The following is a 24,306-nucleotide window of genomic DNA, read 5'->3' on the forward strand; positions in this document are numbered from 1 at the left end:
TGTTTTTACCAGGACAGCCCAGTCTCTCACATCTGGATCAAAATCAGAATTCCAAATATCAGAACAAGTTAAATGACTTTTTCCTCTCTGTAGTTGCATCTGTCTATTTTGTGTGGTAGTTAGATATATTGTTAAAATTTCTGGCTGACATCTTGAAGTAACTCTCTTCATTATACTGATTTTTGTGGTCATCCCCAGCATCTTTCTGGATTTGTGATTGTTGGATGATGAATCTAATAAAAGATTAAATATTCACATGATTCAAAGTCAAAGTACGAGGGCAGCTTAGAATTTCTGTTAGATCGATTACCATTTAGAAGGGTACGTCTGCAGCAAAACTTCCTCCTTTGAATGGAATACTGGCTCGCATTCAGGAAATGACATTTTAAGTGCGGCCTTGACAACTTGAACTGAGAGCTTGTTTTGCTTAACAACCCGAGGGAATCAAGATCTAGGTAAAACCAGGAGGGTAAGATTTTATGATTACTATAGGAATATGAAATATGTGTGTTCCTTTCATTTTCATAACACATAAATAGTCATAACTTAAAGCCATCTATCTGTTGCAATTTTGCTTTGTGTTGCCGTGATCCCCTTTTTATTTTTTTCGCATTCAATTTTTCTTTGTGAACAAAAAAGGCTGAGTATTCATTTTGTATTAATTGGAATACATGTGCTACTTTTAGCAGAAATGTCTATATTTTCATTTATTATAATAATCAATTTTTTCTCATTCTAAAACTATCCCACCTTACCATTCTATATTTCTAAAGCACATTACCATCTGTACTTGCACATTCATGATCTCATTTGATTCTCACAATATCTGATGAAGTAGAACTTTATAAAAGATGTTGTTTGCCATTGTAAATTTGTATATTACAATGAGATGAGACTTTTTGCTTTGGGGAAAATATTATTTTGACTTGAATATTGCATAGTTTGTGAATGTGAAAACAACTGGGATGGTCCCTTAATTCATAACTTCCTAACTTCAGGTGATTTTCCAGAAATGCTTACTCCTTCAAAGTAAAGATACATTCTATTTTTAAAGAATGATTAGAAAAATGGGTAACAATGATTATTTAAGGAAAAAATTGGGGCAACTTCATCTTTTTATCAGAAAAATGAAATAATTCTGTAATCTAACCTGTCTCTTTAAGATGTGCAACAAGGGCCAGGAGCAAAGAATCTGCAATATTCTTTATAATTTCATGGGGTCTTCTGAGGAAATGTGCCAATTTTATGGGGACTCGTAGGGAAAAATTTTGATTTCATGTGGATTTGAGTGAAAAGGTAAATTTCATGGGATTTCTAAAAATGGCTGGGTTTCTCAGGATCCATGAAATCTATGGCAGCCATGGAGAAAATGCACTGCTCTTGTTATGGAGTAAATTTTAGTTCAGTTTGGCAAAACTTTATTTCTTATACACCTGCTATAACGTACATTACACATTTTGAGTCTTTTTTTTTTTATTTTTTTAATTTTTTAAATTTATTTATTTTATTTTTTTGGCTGTGTTGGGTCTTCGTTTCTGTGCGAGGGCTTTCTCTAGTTGCGGCGAGCGGGGGCCACTCTTCATCGCAGTGCGCGGGCCTCTCACTGTCGCGGCCTCTCTTGTTGCGGAGCACAAGCTCCAGACGCGCAGGCTCAGTAGTTGTGGCTCACGGGCCCAGTTGCTCCGCGGCATGTGGGATCTTCCCAGACCAGGGCTCGAACCCATGTCCCCTGCATTGGCAGGCAGATTCTCAACCACTGCGCCACCAGGGAAGCCCTTGAGTCTTTTTTAAACACTTACCTTTTCATAGATGTGTGTGAATACTAAAGGTGGTACTTTGTGTTCATAATGACAAGGTGGTTACTTTGTCAGTTGCTTAGAGCATATGTTAGGTGGTCACTAACACACATGTGACTCATGTGGTCACTTACGTTGGAGCCAAGGTCAGGATGGTGGTGCTTAGAGTTTTGGTGTTCCTATTCAGGGAATGGATAGAAGCCCCTCATTCCCATTGCCATAGTCTTCAGCGGGTCAGAGAACATTAGGCTTAGAGGAGATCTTAGACATCATCCCATGTAGTGGTTCTCCAAGGTGTTCCAAGGCCTTAACGTCTGCAAGCGTCCCCTGGGGACCTTGTTAAAAATTCAAACTCCTTGGCCTTACTCCTTGAGCAGACCCAGATTCTCAGAGGGTAGAGCTTGAGAATCTGCCTTTTAAATTCACCTCCCAGGGTAATTCTCATCCTCACGTACAAGTACACTGGAGTTGGAGAGCCACTGTTCAAATCCAATTTTCTTTCCAATTCAACTATTACATTGTCTCTCATGACTTCTAGATCTTCTTTAAGACCACTCCTTACAGGAGGGTTGGAGCCTGGTGAGGTACCATTAGCAGGACTTGTGGCTGGAACTGGGGCTGGGCCATAGAAAAGGCTGTTGTGAGAGAAAAGATGTCAAAGCTCAGGTCTGGAAGCTTGGGCCCGTGGAAGCATAGTCACTACAACTGCTATAATTCAGGTGTGCTACATTGGTAACAAACAGTGTTTCCATGACACATTTTTTTTTTTTCTCTGAAATGGTGAACAACTCTTGATAAAGTCCCAAAGAAAACAAAATAAAATTTTACCTCAGTTTATATGGTACCCGCCTTCATGCAAAATTCACTATAAATTAAAACAGTGAAAAACACTTTGTTTTAATATGTAAAATGGTGTTAGATTCTAATTCAGATAATTAGGAAAAGATTTTTCACATACTTGATTGTCCAATGGGACATTAGGAAGTAGTGTGTGGTACAGGAACAATCTTCCTTGTTCAGAGCTGCTGGCATTGGGAGACCTCCAGCATCCCTGTCCTTTTGTCTTCTAAATGCTCATAATGCCTCCTAATACTGTGACAACAAAAACTTCCCCAAATTTTCAGACTTCCTTCTAGGGTGGTAATTTCCCTCTGAGAACCATTTTCACTGGTTTTCTTACTTTTCAACCACACCATGTATAGATCTTAGTAAAATGGAAATCTACTCATGTAATTCTCTTGCTTCAAGTCTTTCAGTGTTTCTCCGTTCCTTTCAGGGTCAAGTTCAACAATTAAGCTTAGCACACAGAAACCAGCATGGTCTGGTCACTTTCATTCCTCTAGTTTCATCACCCACAAGTCTAAGCATATTGGTTTGTTTAAACACCATGCTATTTTATACCTCCACGTCTTCAGATGTGCATTTTTTCCCCCTAGAATATGATCTCTCTTCACTTTGCTCATCCAAAGCTCAAGTGTGACATTTTTGGCAAGGCCTCTTGGACAGCCAACTTTGATTATATGGCCTCTCCTCTGCGTTCTTGTAGCAGTAACCTAAGCATACATTTTACTGTGATTGTTGGATTATTCAACCTCTTAAAGTAAGAACTTTGATGTTCCTCTGTAAAATATTTATATTTTTTTAACATGGCCTACAAAAATCTTCAAGGTATGCTCTTGCATATCTGTCTGGCCTCATGGCTCATCATCATCCACCAACACTTAGTTTTTCAGCCATATCTAAAACTTGCCTTTCAATTCTTAGAACTTCTGTTACCCTAGAGCCTCTACTCTTAGACATGCTGGAAAAGTCATTTCTTTTCTCATAACCTGTATAACTCTTGCTCATTCTATAAGTCTCAGCTGAGATTGTCATCAAATTCATTGGGAATCTATTAGGGGTATGTATAGTGGTTGGTTTTGAGTGAGGGTGTAGAAGTTATGGAGACATGGCCTTAGTTGATATGGAGCTAGTAATCCAATGATAAATCTTCCCTCTCTCCTGAGGCTGGATTAAGAGCCCTTCCTCCATCCAGTCTCTAGCACAGCACTTATAATATTGCGTATGGACTGTCAGCTTCTTGAGGAAAGACAGTGAGCCATCTCATTGTCAGCACCTGGCAGAGTGCTTGACTCATATTAGGCACTCCAAGAGTGGGTGAAAACCTAGGATGTTCACTAATTATCAAGACAGCCAATATACTATTTATTAAAAAGTTCTTGAGTGGCAGTGTTGAGGATACCTCCTTCTTATTTTGAGTCCTGATCTTTATCTAGTACAGTATTTTGAAATATATCCTCCCATAGTTTTCTAGTGATTTTTTTCCTTTCCTTCTTCATTTTTCAGTAGAGTTTTCCTTCTTGATAACAGCCCTGGAGCTCTGACTTACCACTTCTGACCTCTCTAATTTCCTATACAGGAGAGGTCAGGAAGGGGAGGTTAACATTTATACAAATCACTTTGTGTGGACCCTGGGTGCAATGATGGAGGTCAGCTGTATGTGCCCCCCACCCCCTAAATTAAATATCTGAAAGGAAATATTACTTCTTAAAATCCCCCTGCTTCCTAGTTACCAAAAAGTTGAAAGGAAAACAGATGGCAGGCCTGGATCCTACAGACTGTACATTTTCTTAATTCTTTATGGAATACTTGGTTTTCTAGTTAGGTAAAATCTGATTTTGTTTATCTGCATATGTGTAGTCTTCTGCGAAATATGAAGGAAATTTATAAGTTCTAGAAAAAAGTCTGCATGTTTATAATTTTGATTCCTAAAGCACAAGACTACAAGACAAACAGATGTTCCTTCCCCAGTTAACATAAACTAAAAAATGAAATTTCTTGTATTTTACTATTCTGTTTATTTAGAATGAAATGAAAAAAATTAAGGCCCTTTCTAGCATAATAAGTGACCTTGAGAAAAGTTGTAGAACTTTTCATTCTGGACTCAGGGGTAACCTTTAAAAAACAGAAAATACCCACCCTCTGTGTAGAAATATACTGAATGTATATTTTTAAAGTATTGCATAAAATAGTTATTATTTTAAATATAAAAGTCCAATAAAGCTAAAAATGTTACATGCTATAAGATGTTTACATAATGATCTTAAAACAATCTTATCAAATTCCCTGCCAGTAAACATTTTTACTTTTCTCCCTGAACTGCAAAATTACATTTGAAAAGTATGTTACTTTTATAGTAGAAAGCAAGAAAGAAAAATTTTTGGATAAAAGATCCATGGACTCGGGGCACAATAATTAAAAAAAAATCTTTCAAATAATGTAGGTTGGGTACTGGGTCCATCTTCATTGTCCACTGGTCTAGACCACTACTCTCAGAGCCGAGAGGAATTGACTTTTGGCCCTGGCTTTACTTTCTTCCAGCCAGGTTCCTTGGCAAAGAACCTTCAATTCTCTGAGCTCCGATTTCCTCATCTGTATGAAAGAGAATTTCACTTCACAGGGTTGTTGGTATATAGAAACAATAAAATGAACTGTGTGTAAAAAAAATATTCAAATGAGCTAGAATACTGTATGATAGTAAAATATTATTATAATTATTGCAATGTCTTATTCTTGCCTAATGTAACCTCTAATCCTAATTTTGTTCTTTGTGAAGATAGAAGTTGTTCAGATACACTTGATATACAGAAACTCACTAAGCTTTTAAAAAATCTTTTAGGGTACATTAGCATTCATCCTGCTGGATGCATTCTTAAGATACCTCCATGATATCATTAATACTTTGGGTACTTGTAGAGTTAAGTGATTTTCATAAATCAAGCCCTTAAATTACAGAAAGTAAGCAGTGTGGAGAAATAGATATTTAAAATAGAAAATTAAAAATACATAAATTTCTTTAAAATCAGCCCCCAACTTTATTTTGGTGGCTTCAAACATTTTAAATTAATTAAATTCAACAAAAAACTAAACATGTTATTAATATTTAGCTCTATTTCCCTTCCAAAAGGACCATGGCATGATTTTTAAGAAAATATTTCATACAGCTTCATAGTATGTTATTGCTCTTCCTTGTATAATTACGTCCATTTTTTTTTTTTTTCTCATAGAGTCAGAGTTTCTATTTTTGCTAGCTCTTGGTACCAATTTCACTACTGAATTTTGTGACTATCAACCTGGGCAATCAAAGGAACTCATTCAAGTGCTCCCACCCCCTTGAGACATGATCAAGACACAGGGCTAAATTTGGGGTTCCAGCTCCTACCCCCAAATAGCAGTGGACTGAAGCCACGCTTAGCCTTCATAAAAGATTCATGACAATCCGGGGAATGGCTGGGCTCTGACCCTGTATTAGGTATGCGAAGATCCAAGCTGCTCTCTACATAACTCAGGGCAGAATAGGGATTGCTTTGTAGGTACCCGGATGTTTTAAAGTTTTCTTTTAACCCAGTGTCTTTGAAATTTCTCAGCATTTTTTTGTGTGTGTGAGTGAAGAGAGTCAGAGGAGAGCTGACGTTCCCTAGGGGCAAATCCTGTTTTCGGCTCCTCTTTATACCAAAGGTCTTCTTGCATTTTATCTTATATCTCCTCCTACAAGCTAAAGATTTGAGCAGCTCTTCTTTTCTGACGAGATTTAAGGGATGGACGCTGCAAGGACATCCATCGTCCATTGGATCTTAAATGCTTTACTCGATGTATAGAAAGTAAATGCAGGAGTTTTCATTCATCCCTAACCTTCTTGTTTGGCCCTTAGGCCTTTTTATTAGAGTCCCTGGATTCCCAAATCCCTAGACATTTCTGGAGAAATATTTGAAATCTTCACTTCAAAAAGCAAATGATAAAGTGATATTTTTATCATTGGATACTTTATAAGAATTAGCTACAAGTATTTTTTGTGTTTTTCTATTAAGACAAAGAGAGGTAGTCATAAACTTTCATGCCCCAAGACCACTTGGGTGTGCTACTACACAGTAATTTAACTGAATTTTCACACAAGTCCTAGTGAGTAGGCATTATAAATGCAATTTTAGATGGGCAGAAACAGGCTCAGGAAGGTTAGGTAACATACTGACATCACACAGCTAATATGTAGTAGATCCAAAATTCAAAACAAATTTTGTCTGATTCTAAAGCCCACGCTTTTTCCACTGACTCCTAATGCCTCATAGAAAAAAAGAAATTGAGGTACATAACCTAACCAGGGAATGATGGAGATTTATGTTCCAGTTCCCTGGTTTCTGAGCAATTCTTCGATGTAGTGGTGATAACATCACTATATTTCGTTTCAGGGTTGTCGAATATAGTGGACACTGGTAACTAGAACCAGTAAAAAACTTAACGTCTCTACCTCTGTCCTATTCACAGCCCTTCTAAAACTTGTATAAACACTTCCTCTCAAGAGATTTCCTCTCCCCTCCACCCATGCTTTGCTTTGCTAGAATTTTCTTGAGACACCTACTTTCCCACTTCACTTGCTGCATGGCACTATGAAACAGCCGGGTAGATAAATGGTATCAGAGAAAAAGGAAGGGAACCATAATAGGTCAATTAGGGCTTACCTTCTCCTGGATTAAAAATGATGCATGAGGTATTTTGGTAACATGACTGCATTGTAATTTCTCATTAAACAAAAACTTCTCATAAAATAGAGCAGAAATGAAAAAAAATCCTTTTGCACTTGACTCAGCCTTACTTCCTAGTCCACAGTTGACTAGGATCAGGTGAATTTTAATCCTTTATTTGCCACTGACAGTAAAGTAAGCCACTATCTGGCTGGAACCAAAAGGGAGGCACTTCCGTGGAAGGGAACTAAATTTATATATTTATTTGGTAATATTTACTCAACCTTAGTTTATAACAGAAGACTGTGTTTGCAGCTCCAAAAGGTTCTAAAGAAATGGAATAAAAAATATCCAAGATATTCCTGTCACTATCAGCTGTTTCTGAGGAGTCTTTAACAAGACTCGTTTGCCTTTTCATAGAATCATTTATTCACACTTACTGACAAAACTTATGGGTTTTGAGGCTTTTGCTAGATGTCAGGCACAGTTCTAGGTACTGGCGGGTAATAGCAGAAAACAAAACCTGAACTTTTGGTAAGCAGCTAGTATTCCACTGTGTGTGTATGTGTGTGTGTTTGTTGAGGGAGAATTTAAGGGTGTTTATGTGTATATGGCAAGAGGGAAACAGATAATAAAAATATATGTATATAAAATCTATTAGGTGCCATAAGAGGATGCCACTGATGATGGGTGCCATAAAGAAAAATAAAACCAGAGTAATGAGTTTGAGAGTGACTGAAGGGGCTGGTAGTTCCCATCTTAGAATAGTCCAAGGAGCCTCTGATAGGTTATTTTTTGAGCAGAGACCTGAATAAAGTGAGGAAATGAGCCTTGTGATTATCTGGGTAAGAACATTCCAAGCAGAGGAAACAGTCGAGACAATGGCCCTGAAGCAGGAGCACGTCTAACATTTTTCAGCAACAGCAAAGAGAGCAGTTTGGCTGGAAGGGAGGAATGAGGGGAGTGGTAGGAGCACCATGAAAGGCTGAACCTTATAGGGTCTTCTAGGCCATAGCAAAGAGTTTGGACTGTACATTGTATGAACTGGGAAGCATTAGTGGGTTTTGAACAAAGAGGGCTCGCTCTGGCTGATGTGTTCAGAATAGACTCAAGGAGCATGCATGGACCTTTGTTATATTTATTTACCTCCTCTGGATAAAATTATAAGGTTGCAGAGGGGACTGAGGGAGATAATACATGTAAAGGGCAATTGAGTTCATATGCACTAAGATCCTAAAACATGAAAGTACTCAGTATGTTAGCTGGAGAGCCAGCATCATTAAGTGGTTTGGAGATGAGCTTGGGCATTTCACTGTCTGGGTTCAATCCTAGCTCCATTTCTTATCTGTGTGATTTTGGAAAAGTTACGTAACTCCTGCATGCCTTTCATTTCTCGTCTATAAAGTATGAATAACAATAGTGTCTACTTCATAGAATCATTGTGAAAATTCAAATGAGCCCATCTTAGTGAAAGACTTAGAACATCACATTGCACATAGTAAATACTCAGTAAAAGGCTGGGAGTATCCCTGCATAGCATTTTTACTTTACAAAGTGGTTTCATGTGCTGTGTCTCATAAGAGTGATCCGCATAAGTATTGTTATTCCAACTTTGTTGATTAAGGAGTTGAGGTTCAGAGAAGTGAGGTGGCTTGCTCAAGCTCACCTAGCTGGAAAGCAGTCAGGCTAGGATCAAGCCCAGATCTTCCAAATCCAAGTCCTCTTTTCATTATGCGCTGCTGACTTTGAATATTTACATGAGTCTAAGAGGAACTCAAGGTCAGGCCTCCTGACTCTAAATTGATTATTACTTCTATCTTATCATAGCTCTTAATAAAATCTTTGTGTAAAAAATGAATATATGCATTAATGAAAGAAATGACATGAGAAAGGAAGACCCTTTAGAGAGAAGACAACACGTTCAGGTTTCTAGAACATGAAACATAGATTTGGGAGACTGGATATCAATCAGTTGGTGACACACTGTATAATTCTGAGAAAATTGCCTAACATCTTGAGTCCTTGGTTTCTTCATATGCTAAATGAAATCTCAGTATATTCTCATATCTGCTGGCTAGATTTTTGAAAATATATGCCAAGATAAAGATGGAAACATTTAGAAAAAAATGCTACATATACCACATGTGTTGCTACTATTAAACTTCTCTGAGAAAATTCAGATCTAGACACCTCTAAACTACCTTCTGGGGTTGGTTAGTAAGCATTTGCTCAAAAACTTGAATTCTTTGCACTTTTTGGAGGGGGAGAGTAGATTAAAAACTTTTTTCTAGTGGCTTGAATTCATGGGAATTTTTACAGCTAGCTTGGACAAAGTCATCCACTCCCACCTTCTTCTTGACTTCTCATGGTAGAAGAAACCACCTAAATTCTTTCCCAACCACTGGTACCATGGGAACTTGAACATCCCACTCCTGGGAAACACTTAACAAAACTGTCTGTTGGTGTCACTGAGCAATTATTGTGTTGTAATAGAGACTTTTACAAAGTGCTTTTGGGGTGTGGTAGTTCAAAGTATGCCTAACTTTGGTGCTGGGTGGGGAGGATCAAGGAAGATGGGCCACAGATGATGCTTAAACCAAGCCTTGAAGTATAAGGAAAGGTTTTCCAGGTAAATAATTGGAGTGGGAGAAAAGGTATTTAAGCAGAGGAGGACCTTGGCAGTGTCATCAAGCACAAGAGAATGTATTGTCCTCAAGGACATTCAAAGGCTCAGGACAGGTTGGATGGAGCACAAGAGGTAATGGCAGGGGATGAGATTGAATACGGAAGCAGACTTTAGAGCACTTTTTCTGGGGGTGATACAGTAAATGGCCCAGTTTAAGCAGGACAGTAATGTAATCAGATTTGATTTATAGAAAACTTTGCTAATGGATAGATTGGAGTCTGAAATATCAATGAGGTTGCTATTTCAGTAGGCTGAGTGAAATATTCTTGAAGCAGGAACTAAGGCTATGAAGCTGAGAGATGGAAACTGAATCTAAAAAAAAATTTTGAAGTAGAATGTATAAAACTTGACCAATTGGATGTGGATGTTGAAGAAAAAGAAAAATTTAAGATTATCTCTCCATTTATGAGTTTTCATTCACAGAGGTAAAATGGGAAGAGGAGGAGGTTGGCAGATAGGCAAAGGGATTGAAGGTCAATGAGTTACAGTCATGCATGTAATAAGCTTGGGGTATGTGAGGGACAGTCAGACAATGTATTTGTAGACAGTTTCATATGAGGTTTTAGAACTCAAGCAAAGATTTAGAATGGAAATACAGATTTGGGAGGTTCAGAAATGTGGGTGATAATTAGATAGGGAAGTTCAGGGTAAATAATAGAGTGAAAAGAAACAAAAATAATGAGATCATCTTGGAAACACCAACTTGAAAGAGTACATAGAGCGAGAGGAATCCACAGGGGGAAGAAAAAAAAAAAAAAAAAGAGGAGCAAACAGAGCAGTTGGAAGGACAACGAGGAGGCCCTGACATCTTTGAAGCCAAAGACAAGAGTTTGAAGCAGAGTGTAAACCCCACACTGAAAATGCTCTTTGTGTTTGGCTATCAGGAGGCCATTAGTGACCTTTACCGAAGCAGTTTTACTGTAATGGTGAGGCCAGAAGCCAACTTGCTGAGGCTTGGGAGTTAATGGGGTCTGGGGGCTGTGGAGAAGCAGAGCCCATGAGTCTGTGCCTTTTTTTTCTCCCCCCCCCCCAAGAGAAAATTTATAAAGGGATGGCATACAGTTGTAACTAGAGAGGACATTTTTGGTGGGGAGATATTTGAGCATACTTACAGGTTGAAGGGAAAGAAAGAGATTGATGTTTTAGAAGGGAGGAGAGATTTAACAGAGCAATGTCTTAAGGAAGCACAAAGGTTGAATTCGTTTGGAAGGAGGCAGAAAAATTCTTTCCGTGAGACTGAACTTCCACTCAGTGGATGGACAGAGGTGGCTCAATCATCCACTGTGTTAAGGCTGTTTTCTGGATTTAACAGCTTTCAATGTTCAGGGAGAGTGTAACCTATATACATCCCCATAAAGAAGAACAAATATGGGTTTGCCCCTAAACCATGAGACAGTTGGGTGTCAAAATATTTCATAACAATAATAGACCAAAGCATGGTAAAACTGATTTGTATAGGTCATTTTTTTGAATTTCTACCCTCCCTCCAGAGGATAAGAACTAGTCAGGTGATTGGAAGAAGGTCAGAGGCTCTATGGGACTGACCAGTTTAGATAAGCACTCAACATTATCTGATGTTTAGCAAGACTGAACCCGAATTCCAGACCTGGAGGTTTGCCCAGCTGCGCATCCTATCTGGCTTATGCTTCTTCCCATAGGCAAATAAGTCAGGATCAGACAGCGGGTGGCAGATACCAGGCCATATGCATATTTATAATATTGCAAACTTGCCATCAAGCTGACTAAGCCAAATTAAGCACATAAGAAATGAAAAGTTTAGATGGAAGCTGATGTTTTTAGGATTCCAGGATGTGGCTCTGCCAGATCAGTGTGTTAACTTAATGAGAGAGAGCAGCTCGCATTTCAGGAAGGAAAGCAGCCACGTTGCCCTGACAAACTCAATCCCTCCGCGCAGGTCGTGCACCTTGTAGAGCCCCCGAAAAGCACTCATTTAACTCACTGTAAAAATACACCCAGGGTTAGGGTAATGCCTGTCTGATATCGGTAGCCTTTTCTGCAGGCGGCAGTAATTACTCTATAAATACATTGCTTCTGAATTCCCTTTAATGCACAGTTCTTTGTTCCTTTCTGCTCATGTCCTCTTTTGCTTTTGAGCCATTTCCTGTCTCTCCCTTCTCAGTATGCAGCGGACTTTTAGACACCTCAGTAATTATCCCTTCTAATCTCTTTTTTCTAATGAACATAGAGCTAATTCCCGCCCCCCTTTGCAGTTATAAACATTGATACTCTTTATCATTTTGTTGCTATTTCTGTGCCTTTCCAAGTCTCTGATATACTTTCTTGTAATCTACTTGAAACCTTGCACAGTATTTCAGTGGCCTATCCTACTGTGATTAGTGGTGTCCATTGCTAATTTTTGTCAGATCTCTAGTTTTATGTCACTCTTTGTTTTGAATGTTTTACATGGCACTGAGTAAGTGGTTTCAAATTTCTACTTCCTTTTGGCTCTAGATCTTTCTCTTGGTCCATATATACTGTCTTAGTATGTTTGGGCTGCTATAACAAAAACACCACAGACTGAGTGGTTTAAACAACAGCATTTATTTCTCACAGTTCTGGAGGCTGAGAAGTCCAAGAGCAAGATGCCGGCAGAGTCTGTATCTGGTGAGAGCTCAGTTCCTATTCATAGTCTTTTTACTGTGTCCTCACATGGCAGAAGGAGTGGAAGAGCTCTCTTGGGCTTCTTTTATCAGGGCACTAACCCCATTCATGAGGGCTCCACCCTCCTGACCTCATCACCTTCCATAGGCTCCACCTCCTAATACCATTATATTGGGGGGTTAGAATTTCAACATATGAATTTGGGGGCCATGCAGACATTCAGTCCACAATATGAGCTTAACAGCTTGTGAGCATTGCAGGCTTTATTTTCTTCTGAGGTCCCAGCCTGAAAATAAAACAGGACTTCACTTGTCAGAGTGTGGAGTGTAAGGAAAAATGTCAAAGCTCTTCCAAAGTGGATTTATGAAGTCCATCATATCAATGTTTTTCCAAGTGAAATGCTGTCTTTCTTAATTCATTCCCCTTTGCCCACTAAGCTTACAGGTCCTGTCTGCTCTTGTTTCCTCTACCTTCAACTTATGATCACCCAAGCCAGCACCTAATAGCAGAGCTAGATGGGGAAAATTTCTGTGCCAGATGGCAACCTCTCTCCCATCTCCCCATACCTTACATACACTGAGAGAGAGACTCGGCCAAAGGCTAAGGAATTGTTCTGGCTGGAGAACACTCACTTTTTCATTTTCTGTGCATAGCAGTTAACCCCCAAACAGACTTACTTCCTGTTAAAAGTACCGTGTATCACACTCACCTTTCTGTCTGGGAAAGGAAGTTTATGTGGGGCTTTCCACTTGCACATTTGATAAAATTAAGCTTTGTGGGAGACAGCTACATTTTGCCTTTGTCTCATTTGGGTGATGCAGGGAAGGAAAGAGGTCCAACAAAGGAATATTCTGGGAAGAAAGTCTATTCCCTAATAGTTCCAGTTTATATATAGAACCTCAAGAACCTCATGAATTTTAAAAAGAATTTAATTTGGAAGTATGCACATATTTTATCTTCCAGAGATGTGGTGGTGACTTTACGCAAAAACTCAGATAAGAGGATACTTTCAGGGCAGTAGCTGAGTGGTTTACTGAAAGTATATCTTTCACATGGCAGTGAGCCTCACAACAAAGAGAATCGAAGTGGCTGCAGGAGGACTCTGGTGGAGGGGGCAGTCTGGCCATTTAGCATGGGGGATGGTGAAGGGTTGGTAGTGTTAGCTCACAAGGTAGAGAAAGGTTGGGGTAGTTGAGGGAAGATTTCCACTGCTGCCCAAAGAAATTCTGAGAAGCCCACTGTGGGAAGAGAGGCGGAGTCCTTCCTGTGTAAGTCAGGCCTTGAGGAGGAGTGGGAAGAGTTAGAAGAAGAGGTGACTCCCATTGCAGTTTGTCTAGGACACCAAGATACAGCATCTGGAGAAGGACTCCCCTGGGGTAGAATCCAGGCTGTGGTCCAGTCCATCCGTGGTTGCGGGGATGATGGGATGTAGCAGCAACAGCCGCAGTGATGAAAATGGACAGCAAAGGAACTGAATCCTGGTTCTTACCCATTCATTTTTCCCTAAGTGGTACCTGGGGGAAATATTATTACTTGTACAGTTAAGAAGAGAAACTTCAACTCATTCAGGTCAGTTTAACAAACACTTATTTGGCCCTTTATATATCAAATACTTTGTAAGATGCTGGAAAAATCAGAGGAGCAGCACATGGTATTGCATTCAGGTTGTGTTTTGGGATGTTTACTGATGTGAGGAGATCACTGTTTTTCATGAGGTGATGTGTAAGCCCTCACACAAATGGTCTCTGACTAATTAAAATGACAAGTTGATACAAGTTGCTGGTGAGGTGCCATGCGTTCTATTTCCTGGCCAAACAGCACAGATGGTGATTGCATGTAATAGAATATGTTCAACCTGGTTAAACCCTTAGGGAAACTTGAGACCACAAAGTATGCATATTCTGGTTCCTGATCTAGTTGTGTCTTTAAAGACTTATATAACTGCATACCCTTGTAACAAGAATGAAGGGTAAGGCTGTTTGATTTAGGGCTTTCAAATGACTTACTTATGGCCAGGAAGTATCCAAGTTCAAAGGGTACAGAGACAAAACAATTAGAATTAAAGTGGCATAAACAGAAACAGTATCATGTTTGTGACAGAATCTGATGGAAATAAAACAGTCATGGCTAAGGTGAAAATCTTGCTTTAGATAGTACTGAAATAACTGTCATGTTTCTGACCACTTTCCCCTATTTCTACTACAGTGAGGTTTTCTGTTTTTCTATTTTTTGCTTTTTTTTTTTAAGTTCTTTTTCATTCCATGAAGACAAAGGAACATACCCAAGGACATAGGACCCTGTATTGGAGCCAAGGTTGGAGCTCAGATATTTTTGGCTCTTAATTCTCTGCTGAGTCCATTAGACTATGTCTCCTCTTAGTTCCATTATTTGATTTGCTGTTCTCTGTGTGTTTACATACTCAAAGTGATAAAATACATTTTTGTTCTTATGTTACTAATGCAGTAGAGGTATTTTTCAATTTTGCTGAACTACAGTGCTCTAAACATGGCAAATAACTGCTTTCAACAAAATGTTTTCAAGGCATGCCTCGAAATGGGAGTTAAAAATAGGAATGCAAATGTTAATAACAGTATTGATAAAAGAAACTCTGGCTTCAAAAGCGAGAAATTCAATTAGAAAAAAAAGTGAAAGTATTTGAGGAAAATAGAATATATGAGAGTACTAATGGAAAATTCAGTCCCACAGCATTATTACAAATTAGATAAAGTTTTCCACAACATAGTTCCCTGCAGGTCAACTAAGATAATAGCGGAATGGTTTTGGGATTGCCAGTTCTCTTTGACTCTAGAGGTTACATCCTAAAACTTTTAATCCCTTTGATATTTGTAAACAATGAAAATCAGGACTATTTAGTCAAGGGTTTACCCACTGGACCCAGCTTCTTAATGTTCAGACACTCATGCCGTTACTAAACTTTATCCATCTGCATTTCAAAGAGGTTAATGCCTTCCTATGTTTTAAAATCATCTAATATACAAGTGCTTAGGTATGTTGACAAAGGCATTATTATATGAAAGTACTTTAATTTTTATTTGGTTTTCCCCAAAGGAGCTCAAAGTATTTATTAGACTGTTATTAGTTTTCACAGCATGTCTGTGAGGGAAAATCATCCTGTTCATTGCTGTCATCAACATTTTTAGACAGTATACTCTTAAGAAACTCTGTGAAACTTAAGAAAGCTACTGTGTCCATCTGAACGGTGCTTACAACCTAAGAGAGCCTGATAAGTTCAACCTCACAGATGTCAAAACCATTTATAGTAATGAAATGTTAAGTGCTCTCCAGAGCCAAAGATTCCATGTTCTCCCTCCTTAACACATTCCAGTTAATAACTGGAATCTTAATATTTTATATTTTGATATAAAGCTGCTTACTCTGGATCTTTCCTCAAAGGACATGAAGTTCAGCTCATCACTAAACTTTGTGGGAAAGACCTGAACTTATATCCCTGAAGACCTTGAGTGAGCAGGAAATTTTCATATCAGATAGGAGTTTTCATATAACCTGAACGATTGCCCATAGTTGATGTGGGGATGGTCAGGATAAAGACTTTTGAATACATATAGATATGTGGAATTCTTTTATATGCTGCATATAAATAATATTATATATTTAGAAAGAGAGTTGGGTGAGGAATAATTCTTAAGCCAGCCTTTTAAAAGGTATATATTCAGGAACACCAGTTGCATAACATGCTCTTGAAATGAAAGGTCAATAAATTTGGTAAAGTCTTCATGACTATCTCTCCTTTAGATATTAACCATATGCAGTAGTATATTAAAGACTCTGAGATGTCTTTAAGAAACATGTTTTAACCTTGTAAAATCTGTCCAAACTTATTTTAACACCAAATTATTTGTCATGCAGCATCCATAAGGAACAAACACTAGGAAAATAATCTTAATTCATTTCATCTGTGTATTTACCAAGTTTGGTGCATTCCCTCTACACTAGGGGAGATATGTAAGCCATGGTACTTGAATTCAACAAGATCACAATCTAGAAGAGATCTTGTATTTTCTTCATGACATTAAAAAGTTTAAAAGTTGTATAAAATTATAAATGCTAAGTTCCAAATGACTGAGACAGGCAAGCACATGCCTTGGAAGTTGAGAGGAGTAGTACAGGAAGTAGATTTTTGGTGTCATCTTGGAATTGTTTGTGTCTCCCAAATACACCTTGAAACCTAACCTCCAATGTGTTGGTGCTTGGTGGTGGTACCTTTGGAAGGCAGAGCCCTCATGGATGCAATTAGTACCTGTTTAAAACACCCCCAGAGAGCTCTCTGGCCTCTTCTGCCAGGTATGACACAGAAAAGATAGCTGTCTATTAGCTAGAAAGCAGCCCCTCAACAAACACTGAATCTGCCAGCACCTTGATTTTGGACTTTCCAGCCTCTAGAATTATGAGAAATAAAGTTTTGTTGTTGATAAGCCACCTAGTCTTCATGGTTTATAAACCACCCATTATAGCAGCCCGAATGGACTAAGACAGTTGGTCAGTCTCAGGCTATGCAGGAAGGAACAAAGCAGTCAGAGTGTGTGTGGGCATGGTATGGAGTAGAGGCTGGGGGAGGGGAAGGAGGCATGGAGCATGGTATTGCATCTTACAGGGATGAGCAAAGAATGCCTGATGGACCATCTGTATGCATAGTAATGACAGGTTAAGGAAAATAAGCTTTATTCCCTGATCATAGGCTTAGCTACATCAGTAGAGCCTTAGACTTCACCTTATAGACTCCAATGTGGCTGCTGCCACCACAGTTACTTTTCATTGAAAGGCAGCCTCCAGCTCTGTTCATTTCCTCTCAGATTCCTCACCTCTCTGTCCAGGCACATCCACCAGATCTGCAAAGTTGGAACAGGAATACAATTGAAGACCTACATACCATATATCTAAATACTTAAAATAGTAAAGTTGGAAAACTGTTAAATAGAATATGTTCTATCTTCCTACATTGACAAATATGCCCTCATAGAAACCTTCAAGGCTGGGTTCACATTTCTAATTCTTTTGGTAGGAGATTTCTTAAAGTAGTCCCTAGTATGAGCTGAATTGTGTTCCCCCAAATTCATGTGTTGAAGTCCTAACCCCCAGTATCTCAGAATGTAACTGTACTTGGAGATGGTATCTTTAAAGAGTTAATTAAGTTAAAATGAGGTCATATGGGTGGACCCTAATCCAGTATGATTGGTGTTTTTGTAAGAAGAGGCAATTAGGACACAGACATGTATGCAGAGAAGATTATGTGAAGACACAGGCAGAGGGCAATCATCTCCAAGTCACTGAGAGAGGCCTTCAAAGAAACCAACCCTGCTGTCACCTTGACCTCAGACTTTCAGCCTCCAGAACTATGAGAAAATACATTTCTATTGTTTAAGTCCCCAGTCTGTGGTACTTTGCTGCAGCAGCCTGGGCACTAATATAGCTCCCAAACGTGTCTGGCCCTGATCCCCATAACCTGTAAATATGATGAGACATCACTCATCATGTAAGTTTGTAGGGCACAGATGACCTTAAAATAGGGCTATTATCCTGGATTTTCTTGGTGGGCCAAAGAAATCACATGAGCCATTAAAGGCACAGAACTTTCTCCATCTGCTGGCTGAAAAGAAAGTCAGAGAGATGAAAACTCCATGAGCTGTTGCTGGTCTGAAGATGGAGGGGCCATGTGAGGAGGAACGCAGAGGGCCTTAAGGAGCTGAAAGGCCCCTGAACGACAGTCAGAAAGGAATTGTGACCTCAGTCCTACAACCATGGCGAACTGAATTCTGCTAAAACCTGAGTGAGCTTGAAAGCATATCCTTCCCCAGATCCTCTGTAACACCCTAGTCCAGCCAACACCATAGCTTTGGCCTTAGGAAACCCTAAGCAGAGAATGCATCTGAGTCCACTTGGACTTCTGACCTGCAGAACTGTGAGATAATAAATTGGTGTTGTTTTAAGTTGGTAAGTTTGTGGTAATTGGCTTATGCAGCAATTGAAAACTACTACAACACCCTTAGTGTTTTAGCTCAGAACAGGAGAGTATTGGGCCTAGAGCTCATACCCCTTCTCTTCCTACCCCTAGCTCCATCCCTCACTGTGAAACCTGGGGCACTTGAGCATACATGTTTCAACTTTATTTACACCTTCTGTAAACACCTATTCCTTGGCCACTCTTTGGACCTAGACTTGGACAAATTTGCTTCATGACTCCATCAAGAGGACAGATTCAGGGAAGAGGGCCACACAGGCCCCAGAAGCAAGCCCTAGGCTATTTGGGAAGGAACCATCAGGGTCACAGGTATCTGGAGCGTAGTTCAGATTAGGGAATGAAAAGCTCTCCACGGGTAACTGTCCTGCCCTATGGATTTCTTGTTGGGGGTAGAGGGCGGGGAATTGCTGGGAAGACATAGTCAGAGGAGGGCCAAGTGGGATCTCGAAGTGCAGGACCCAGGATTGGGTCTAGTGATGATACAGTCCCTACTTAGTGCTTTTGAGATCTCAGAAAAACAAGAGTTCCTGTACAAGATAGGTTAAGAAACTTTGTTATACTGGAAAGGTAATTAAGCTTTTTCCTTTTAAGTCAGAGGAATAATGTGATAAAAATGGAATTTGAGTTCTTTTTAATTCGAAGTTAGGTATAAGTTGGATTTTGAAGTGGAAGAGATTGAAGGAAGAATTTCCAGATGAGAATGCATGGCAGTCATCCAAACCCAAGGTGAGGACCACTCAGATGCAGGGAGTAACGATGGGGATGTGTTTAAAAACAGAGGTGGAAAATATTTTTTTAAAATATTGGTGAATTTGAACAGTTCCAAATGGAGATGTTTTTTATGCAGTTAATACTATGAAACAGGGATTCAAGAGAGAAAGAGGGACTTCCCTGGCGGGCCAGTGGTTAAGACTCTGTGCTCCCAAGGCACGGGGCATGTGTTGGATCCCTCGTCGGGGAACTAAGATCCAGCATGTCTCATAGTACGGCCAAAAAAAACACAAAACAACAACAACAACAACAAAAACAGAGAGAAAGGGGCAGTTTAACATAATTAACATTATAAGAATACCTAAAACTGTTAAGAGTATAAGGTTTTCCAGGGGGGCGTGCAAGGGGTGAGAAGAAACCTTAGAGGACTATCAAAGATCAGGCACAGAATAAGGAAAACCACAGAATAAAAAAGAGAAAGGGCATGCACAGAATGAAAAGCTTTTCCAGAAGTTTCCTATGGAAATGGACCTCAGTAAAAGAAAGGGGAAGGCTCTGAGTCAGGTGAATATAATCCTCCCTTTCCTTCCAAGATCTGCTTCTCTCTTGCAATTCTTGCCTCTGAACCAACATCTGATTCTCTCTACGCTGTTCTGACATTGGGTTGATAACCTTGTTTGGATTTTCTGTCTCTGAGCTTGTTCATGTTCACTGACTCTTCTTCCTTGCAGGCATATCCTAGACTCAGTGTTTCTGACCTTACCTTTACCCTCAGTTCTCCCCCATTAGAGATGACTGCACTGGAAGGTTTGAGACCTTTCTGTAGCAATACTGGGTAGTCCTCAAGGTTAAGTGCAGCAATGAGGAGACTGAAGGTTAGAAGAAGGAGTAAGAGTTGAGGTAGTCATCGCTGGCCTTGAAGTGACCATCTCTTGCCAGAAATATTAAAAGAAAAATCAATGGATAAATCAATCATCTAAACTTAGTCTTATCACTTTGCATTATTGATTTTCTAGGGAATTTTAAGAGTGTCCAATCTGAAAATTAATTTGGTGCTCATTATTTGGAGGAAGAAGGTAGAGCCAGAGTTCAGGGAGTTTTGTCATTACATTTCTCATTTCTGTCCTCTCAGAATGTCAGAAATGACCCCAATTTCATTGATTTGACAGGGCAGGAAGCAAAGTACCACATGAATACTTAGCTGAAGATGCTATGTAAACTATGAGGGTTCCTGTAATCAGGATCTCAGTCATATTCAATGGGCTGTCACCCAGTGCATACATATTTATTGAGCCCTTACTCTGTACTGGGGACTATTCTATGTGTGGGATTTAGAGTGGTAACAAGAATTATAAAATCCCTGCCCTCAAGAAGTTTACATTTTAGGAATGTGGGGTAGGCAAAATTAAACATGAAAACAAATAAAATGCTTTCAAATACAGAAATCACTCATCGCATAGTTTAAAATCCAAATCGTTTTTTCATGTGCTCTCCAAATTTATTCTAATGGTAGCATTTTCTAATCTTTACCACAACAAAACTTTACCATGAATTTTAAACCTAGCCTGATAACTGGATCTTTGTTAGACGTTGTTTATTTGCCTCCCCATGACTGTAGAGTTAGTTCCTAGTATGTCTTTGATTTATTAAGTAACCTAATCAGAGACCTGGGAATCATTATAGACTCTGTTCTTAGCAAGGAAATCTATTGGTCTCTATATCTTGTCATTTTCACCTTTTTGATATGTCTAGAATCATCCTTGTCTACTCCAATTCCATGGTTGGTTAACTGGATGGGCATTATATATTGCTTCGGGTTATTTAGCTAGTTTACTAATTGTTCTCTCTGCTTCCCAATTTGATTGAGTCTCTACACTTCACCCCTTACCCAGAATGACCTTAAAGCTACAATATGATCATGTCATTTCCTCATTTAATATCTCTCAAAGGCTTCTTGTCAACTAAGAATAAGGTGTAAACACTCTCACTTGGCTTACACAGCTTTTTGTGACCTGTGTCTGTTCAATTCACCAGCTCAATCCCACCACTTTCCTTCCCCCCTGACTCTGATCCAGCTGCACCAGTGATCCTAAGACTTTGGAAAGAACAGAAACTTTAGAGATGCTTGGATCTGAGTTTCAAACCAGGCTCTGACATGTCAGACATTTGGTAGGTTACTCAAAACTTTCCTGGGCTCCATCTTTTCTTCTTTAGGTTGAATGTAGTATCACCTACTTCATTTGATCATTATGAGAACCATATAAGTTATGTTAATTTGATAGTTATGTACTTGTACATTAAGAATCTAACACATAGTAAATGCTTTAAATGATGGCTGTTATTATGATTACTCACCCTTTGTCTAAAATATTCTTCTCCAATGTTCACCTGTTCATAAAACAGGCTCAATTCTTTCTTCAGAATTCAGCACAGACATCACCTTCTCTGAAATACTTTGGTTTAACTTACAAGAATTAAGTTCTGAGTTTGTTACAACTGGGTTCAATCTTAGTTCCATTACATCCTGTTGGTATAACTTTCATCAAGTAACAATTTCTCAGATCTTCAGTTTTCTCATTTGTGCAGTGAGGATGAAAATCCCTATCTTATTGGTTTCTGTGAGTATTAAAACATTTTTGGAAAGGACAAACAAATCTACGCCTTCTTTCCCAACACACAAAGGTTCTCTCACTTCCACTTTTTCTCTCCATCTCTTCGGTGTTTTTATTGTTTCAAATAAAAGGAAAGCTAATTATATTTTCCTAAATTATGGGTTTATTATTTGTCCCCTTTCCTTGAAAGCCTCTGAATCATTTTAATTATTTCTTTCTATATTCCTTTCAGAAATAGGAAGACCTTTATTTATATTTCATGGGATCAAGGTATGAGTCAATGTGCATTTTTGTGTTTCTATTTATCAAATATAAATGTGTGATGCTTCATAAAACCTGCACCATCAGAGCCCAGCACCCATGGAAATATCCATGTATAGCGGACAGAATTAATTAATGTAGATGATCTAGTTTTGTGTTGGATATTGGCAAATGAAGTACAAGTCCTGTGTGGGGTGAGAAACACCTAGTTTCTCTTGAAAAAGAGATAAATTATTTAATGTGGTAGAAGAGGTTCTATTAAGGATAATGGGCCAGCTCTGGAAAAGGCACATTTTCATGAGCAGAAGAAATTTTAAATAGGCACCTTTAAAAAATTACTACATGGTTATTTCTATAAATATGCACAAAATATGCTTTGATTATTACCTTTTAAATAATAAGGGCATAATGGAATAAGGTACAATTTGCAATCTGTGGTGTTTATACATTTCTTTTTTGTTTGTATTATCCATCTTCATTTGTAATTTGCAAATACATTCCTTCACAAAACTCTCCTGATAAAACTTCAGAATCTCTGCACAACCATGTTATTTGAATAATATGTGCTATTTGAATGTTCATATCAGGAGTTGAACAGAATTGATAGAACATCTTCCTAGATTTTTAATAATGAGAGGAGTGCTTATACTGCATGGTGCAGGCATTTCTTGTAACACTTAACAATTAGTCACTAAATGAAATCTACAGTAGGCAACCCGCAATCTCATTTCCATCTGCCTCTCTCTTTCTAAACATAATTGTCTTCAATCAGTTCTTATTCTATGTGTTTTTAAAGTCATGTAGAAGTGCTTCCTTTACTGATACAATATGGGATATCACAGTTTTATCCCCATCGGTTGAGGTGTGTCTGTAATAACCTCTCAAGTTTATAGGTGTTATACTAGCAACCGATTGCTAAGTTGCTATGTACTATACAGTCTTATAAAAGTTTTCCTTTTCTTTCAAAATGTTTGCAAACCATTTGGGCCATGCTGAATGATTTCTTGAATGAGTTGACTCATCTTTGGCTGTTTTCACACACACATACTCCTGAAAGAGATGAGTCACCAAGATGAGTGAACCCTGAGCACAGACTGAAGCTCTGCCAACGTAAATAACAAGCCAAATAAATCAGCATTTCCTTCAGCTGGGTTGCCTGTGGACTAAGGAAGAATAAGCTACACATACACAGATGCCCTCAAATCTCAATGAATAGAGAGGAGGGGGAAGCTCCAGGGATGAGGAGATCCTGACAGTCAACCAAATCGTTCTGGATTGGCAAGGCTGAGGGAAGCTAGAAGATAGAAAATGCCGTAAAAATGCGTCAAGTTAATTTCACGCTCTTCCACCTTCAACTTTTGCACAAATTAAATTTAATGCTCCTCAGCCTGACTGGTCTGCATGCAAAATGGTACCACAGTGGTTGGGGCTGATGGAGATAAAAAGGGTTCAGTGTTATTTACAAAATAGTAAGAAAATATTTGTTCTGTGTTCATGAGTAACTTCACAGTAATTAAATGTCTTCTTCTCCTCTCTTTAAATGTTCTGAAGCTCTTGTAATTCACACAGCATTAACATTAAACCATTTACTGTTCCTTGATATGAGATACCAAGTTAAGGTAACCAAACAGTTCAACCTCTCTTAATTTCCATTTCAACATAGAAGTGAGGGCTTTTGCTCATTAGATAGTTATCTTTGGTACCTTGTTGTCCTAACTCTTTAAAATTTAAATTTTAAATTGGTGCCTGTCTCAACATCAGTGTTAGAATAAAACGCCACAGGACAGGGAGATGTGGTGTGTGCATGGCCTATAACATAGGTTAACTAAATGTTAACTAGACTTATTGTGGTGATCATTTCGCAATATATGCAAATATCAAATCAATATGTCATACACCTTAAACTAATACAATGTTGCATGTCAATTACACCTCAATTTAAAAAAAAGAATAAAGCTCCACAGGACAAGGAGATGTGGTATGTGCATGGCCTGTACCATATCTAGAAACAGACATATTTCTTTTTTTTTAATTTTTATCTTATATTGAAGTATAGTTGATTTACAATGTTGTGCTAGTTTGATACATTTCTGATATTCAC

The 24,306-nt window shown here is 38.6% G+C and overlaps 1 protein-coding gene across 1 annotated transcript in view; it reads right to left on the reverse strand.

Moving 5' to 3' along the window:
• Positions 1 to 1,574: 1,574 nt before the first annotated feature.
• LOC133091765 (uncharacterized) overlaps positions 1,575 to 24,306 on the reverse strand; it is a 145,715-nt gene continuing 122,983 nt past the window's right edge. The window contains exon 4 of the mRNA XM_061190996.1: positions 1,575 to 2,431. Within this exon, the coding sequence (XP_061046979.1) occupies positions 2,104 to 2,431 (328 nt within the window). The 3' untranslated portion in view covers positions 1,575 to 2,103. The remainder of the gene's footprint in view (positions 2,432 to 24,306) is intronic.

This window comes from Eubalaena glacialis, chromosome 5 (assembly GCF_028564815.1).
Source record: "Eubalaena glacialis isolate mEubGla1 chromosome 5, mEubGla1.1.hap2.+ XY, whole genome shotgun sequence".
NCBI lineage: Eukaryota > Metazoa > Chordata > Mammalia > Artiodactyla > Balaenidae > Eubalaena > Eubalaena glacialis.